We start from the raw sequence: 5,890 nt of genomic DNA, 5'->3' as shown, positions 1-5,890 counted from the left end.
CTTTTTACAAATACCTCCTTAATTCAGATATGTGCCAAGACCTGTTTCGATATTCTTAATTGACGTAAATCTTATCTTTGTTGATAATATTATATGTTTCTTTTAATTGAGGAGAATATGCTTATCAGTTCACTTAATCTTTTAAGTTCAATCTTTTTAATGACATAAGTGCTCCTATTTTAACAACAAAGTCATAATAATCGTTTATACAAACAACAATAGATAAGAAGAACTTCATATTATCTTTTCCAAAATTGAAAGACAAATGAATTATTTTGTTTTATAGCTGCATGATATTTTCGTTGGTTCTTTCACCATGCTCATAAAATTTGATTCTCTATATGTTTTACTGATTTTTGTTTTTATTATTTTAACTTCTTTATTCCGGTGATCCTTTTTGCAAGTTATTGTCTTCTGTCGGACTTTTCACAGCTGAGTATAATACAAAAATATAAATTTGTATATAACTTTGCGTTGGTTTGCATTATCGAATGTCTCTTTCTTATTGGAGTGATGTGATACGTCTCAGCACGGCATCCGACGTTGCAAATGATATTATTAGGGAAGGGCAGAATGACAGATTTAAACCACTTCATATTCACTCACTGGCAAACATCCCTTTTAAACATTTTTTTTCTAATGAACATGATCATAATTAGTACCCATGAACGTTTTTTTTTTTTTCGTTATTTTAATTTGTATTCTTGAAACTGTTCATCAACATGTTTAGGAATTATTACCAACATAAAAATTAATATTTACCCAACGGTATACAGACAAGTTAGAATGTATTAGTGCATGCTGGCCTGGCTTCATACTGCTGGCACTGTTTTACCACTATCTTCTCCAGCAGGGTAAGGTGATGTGCACAATTCTTTTCAAATTTGAAGAAAAAAGGCATATGTCCTTACTTTAAACCACGTTCGTTGAGTATTTCTTTTAATTTTTATAATGTTTCGATAAACATTAGGAAAATAATTGTTTGTTTTTTTAATTTGTATACGTAAATTATTGTGATTATGTTATCAAACTGAGCTGTAGACCATGATTGTAGTCGTCATTGAAAACAAAATCTTGTATTGATAGTAATGACCATCTTCAATGTTTTACAGCATTACAAAATCAATGTCCAGTAGCAGAACACCGTCCCCCGTCTCCATTGCGACATCCCCTTAAATGGATGTATGCTGTACATTAGAGATAAACTATTATGTCACTCTAATACACGTCTTCACATAATTTCATTGTTGTGAACATTTGTGACAAGCAATTTCAAAATCCCTTGATCTATGGAAAAAGCTATTGATCTGACACATAATATATCCTATAAATAAACATTTTTAGCTTTGACCTCCAAATGTGACCATGGCCTTTGAGTTAGGGGTGCGGGTGTTGCGCATGACACATTGTCTTCATATTTTAAACATTCGTGCCCAGTAATTAAAAAAATCCCTTGATCTATAAACAAATATTGAACTGACACAAAATATAACAGACCATTTTTAGTATTGACCTTCGAGTGTGACATTGAGCTTGGACGAAAGGTTAAGTATGTTGGGTAAGACACGTCATCTTATTATAACAAATATTTGTGCCACGTTAATTCAAATTCCTTTGGTGTACTTCTTAGTTATTATCCAGACACGAACAGACGGAAAGATGGACAGAGAGACGGCAGACGGACGAAAAGGCCAGGACAATAAGCATACGGAATGCATAAACCGTCACTATAAAAATAAAAAAGAACGTCAACTAAATTTGTTTGGTTTCAATTTTAAATAGTTTAAATTTAGAAAATGTCTATCTAATTCTTTAAATTGTATTTCGATCACCACAACTGAAGCTCTCTTCATAAATATATAGATTTTTATTACATTTGTTGTAATGAATGTAAACACTCTTAAATAATTGATAGCAACAATGGCAATTAAGTGGAACTACAACATATTTTAGAAACTGTCAAACATATAAACGTTACTAATATTCGATGCGTTTTAAACAAAATTCAAAAGTAAAAGGACATACATACACGTACACAAAAACAAAACGATCTACGGCATCCATATTTCGCTTAATGACTTCTATCATATTATATATTTATATTTAAACCTAGTTTGACTTTCGATCGGAAATTCATAAACTAGTATAACTATAAGTAAACGAGCGGGGCGTCCGTGGCCGAATGGTTAAGGTCGTTGACTTCAAACCACTTGCCCCCCACCGCATGGGGTTCGAATCCCGACAGAGACTTTAGATTATTTCATGTGAGGAAGCTATCCAGCTAGCTTACGGAACGTCGGTGATTCTACTCAGGTGCCCGTTCGTGCCTGAAATAATGCACGGAAGGGCACCTGAGGTCTTCCTCCACCAGTAAAAGCTGGAACGTCGCGATATGACCTATACTGTGTCGATGAAACGTAAAACCCAAACAAAACAAAAACAGAAAAACAAAAAAGTTAACGAGCGTTATAAATTATCAATATATAAAAGACATGTCAAAGTTGCACATACTATCGATACAAGTGAATACAAAAAACTTCAAGTATTGCCAGGTTTGATATTACTTTTTTACGTGATCACTACTGATATAACACTATTATTAACACATGCCAAACAAGACAATAAAGACTGAAATGCAATCCATATAATTATAGAGTAATTGTTGCACGGTCGATAACATTTGTACATTAAAGTAGATTTGTATACACGCAGACTATAGTGTTACAACTGCAGTTAATTGTTATAGGTTGGTTTTCTGATTTGTTTTTGCATTTAGCAGAACACAAATAATTGTATAATTTATGCTTATTCAAACCCAAACTGTGTTTGTGATATTCTTGTTTCTGTTTGTTTTGGTCACCTTGGTCAAATTATTTGAAAGACATTCAATAAATAACTAGCGGTTATAAATAACACATTCAAATTAAACGTTTAGCATTTATTTTGTCAAAATGGAAGGTTCAATAAATAGTTACTTAGTATCTCTATAATATTTGATGCTATCTTAACGAACTTTCTGTACATACTTGTATATTCTTTAGAACTATCATTATGTCAAATCTTTATTCTTACTGAAACTAATTTATAGAATGTATATGTATCATAATGCAACCACTGCAGAACGACCCTCAGTATAACAAAAACTCTTTATAACAACGATATAATTCTCGCGAAAGTAAGAAGTCATAATGATTTATTATTTTATATCATGATGAATTTCTCTCAAAAGTGACATTTTTCAATATCAACCAATATTGTCTTCCAAAAAAACAAAAAAACAAACATCCTGTTTAGTAAACGTCTGTCACTGTTTAAGAATCAGCTAGTATCTCATTTAGCTCTTTCTCTAAATTTTCTGCTAATTCAAGAACTTTTTCAGCAGCTTTTGATATGTTTCCTTTGTTCAAATCTATAACATCTTTTACAAAAAAGATTATATCTAATGGCAAAGCAATAAATGCAACTGCGTGACCGGCAAATCGTGCTGTCCGACCGAGTTTTAAAAGACTGGCTGCAGCTTTTTCTGATACTGTGAGTTTTCGAGCAATGGATAAAGCAACGTTTATACTACCTGGAATACCTTTACCAACTTTGAAAGCATACACAGCACCTTCCCCAACGGTAACTGCTTTAGCCTTTTTAACAGCCTTTTTGAAGCAATTAAACGATTCTCTATCTTCATTTAGAGCCTCTTGAACACTTTTTAAATATCCCCTTTCGATGAAAAAGTTCGTTACTGAAGAGCCTACGGAAGTTACACCTCCGGCTATTGTGATTCCTGTAAGGACTATCCCAGGTACAACGCTTGCACCTAAAGTGATTGGTGTTAAAAAGTAACAAGCAGCTGCTCCAATGCCTGCAACAATACTTATTCCTCCGCCAAAAGCACTAGCAACTTTTGCTTTCTTGGCATGAAGTTTTATTTTCCCAGCAAGATTTCGCAACTCTATTATTGTGCTTTTCCTGTCTTCTACCCATTCTGCCAAAGGGTCCGTCTAAAACATATTTTAAATTCACATAATTAGGTTTTTAAAATAATCAGATACTCTGATTTATCGTTTACTGTCGTTCCGTCTCTATAATATGCAAAACAAATGGAACTAGAAATATCATACATTATGTTATAATGTTTGTCATTTACTTTATATTTAAAGGATTTGCCTGTTTTTTTTTTCACTCGTTTTGTCTTTTCTGCAACAAAATGTACAATAAGAAAAAATATTGTACACCCTTTTATACAGATTCCTTGCTTCTTGTAACAAAACAAATGTAATTCAATTTTAATTACAAATTATCAAAAAATACAATCCATTTTTCATTTAAAAATACACTTAATGGTGATGGTATATTAATTTAAAACTGATTTTAGTAAATCATTATAATTCTCCACACTTAACACTTATATCTAACTTATTTTATATATTGTTATTGACCGACAAATTAAAATCCATATGTCAGCTATTTTTCAGAAAAAAAAAACATAAATTATTTTAATTCATCAATTTACAAAAGGCACATTCTACATATGTTTTCACTATGAAATAATCTACAATAATTTTATGTAGAACTAATCTTTTCATGATAAAACGTCGTAAAACAAGGATGAAAAAATTAAAAGTATTCATTACAATTCAACACTTCTTCTTTTCCATTTTTCTAACCCATTAAAACACCGATTTTTAATATATTTAAGTGTTTGTTCTAACCCATTTAAACACTTTTTTAATCAATTTAAAGATATTTAAAAAGGTTTTTTTCAAACGCATTTAAACACATTTTGTTTAGCCCATTTAAGCATATAGGCGACTATATGATATGATATGTGAATTATTCTACTACCAAATTGTATATTTTACTGCGTACAAATAGTGTTCAAACGTTTAGATCTACCATCAAACAAGTCTTTTTAGCACTTTTTTTTTCTTAACAGGTTGACGACTTATGTATAGATATGAAATATTGTCCTACAAAGATATGCAATAATTTACAACATTAGTATCTTTAAACCTATATGATTATCCAAAAACAAAGACTTCTAAATCGAATATACATCAAACTATTAAAATATCTTTAGTCACTAAAACATATTTAATTGTTGTTTTTATTTATGTTTAATTTTTTAATTTCATTATTATTAGTCAATTTAAAAAAAAAAACAAAAAAACATTCAGTCACATTATAACACATAATACCTTATTGTTGGTCATCATAAATGTAAGAAAATATTTATAATGAGTGGATAAAGCATGTGACTTACCATTGCTCATGAAGTGACATTACAATGTAAGAGTCAAAATCGTTTTGCATGATCAAAGTTCTCGTCCGTTAGAATAAAATAATTTACTTCCGCGTAGATTTTCCTGGTATTCAGCTTTTAAAAAAGCGTGGTGTAAAACGTTAATACTTTGCTTGTTAATATAACCTAGAGATATTGAATAGTTAGTTATAGTCAATGCATTTTTACAACGGTTTGAAAAAATGTGATATCTTGAAAACACACATTCAATACAGCGATGATCGATATAAACATTGTGCAATATTATTGGCTTTAGTGTAATTACAATTTAATTTTGACTTTAGTTTTTTTTTATGACGTTGGTACGGAAGGATCCTACTCATGGCCCTTGTGTTGAGAGGAAAATACCTTTAAACTTGGTCATCATTTAAACAATATTTGCAATTTATGTCTATTTGATATCATGTTTTAGTGTATTTTGTATTTTAATATTTGATTATCTACATATATGGGGCGTCCGTGGCCGAGTGGTTAAGGTCTATGACTTCAAATCAAAATGCCCCTCACCGCTGTGGGTTCGAATACCGACAGGGACTTTTGATTCTTTAATGTCAGGAAGTTCCATGTGAGGAAGCTATCCAGCTAGCTTTGTTC

At 31.1% G+C, this 5,890-nt stretch overlaps 1 protein-coding gene across 1 annotated transcript; it reads right to left on the bottom strand.

Annotated features, from left to right (window-relative positions):
- Positions 1-1,848: 1,848 nt before the first annotated feature.
- LOC132720675 (uncharacterized) lies at positions 1,849-5,427 on the bottom strand. The gene is made up of 2 exons (XM_060704853.1): positions 5,258-5,427; positions 1,849-3,995 (listed from the first exon to the last, which is right to left on the bottom strand). Exons 1-2 carry the CDS (start codon positions 5,258-5,260, stop codon positions 3,312-3,314), a joined length of 687 nt encoding a protein of 228 aa, XP_060560836.1. The 5' UTR covers positions 5,261-5,427; the 3' UTR covers positions 1,849-3,311.
- Positions 5,428-5,890: the final 463 nt, after the last annotated feature.

The sequence above is a fragment of the Ruditapes philippinarum genome, unplaced genomic scaffold (assembly GCF_026571515.1).
Source record: "Ruditapes philippinarum isolate M1 unplaced genomic scaffold, ASM2657151v2 ctg4159_1_1_1_1, whole genome shotgun sequence".
In the NCBI taxonomy this organism is placed as follows: Eukaryota; Metazoa; Mollusca; class Bivalvia; order Venerida; family Veneridae; genus Ruditapes; species Ruditapes philippinarum.
The sequence above is the reverse complement of the archived record's forward strand: the minus strand, read 5'-3'. Positions and strand labels throughout refer to the sequence as shown.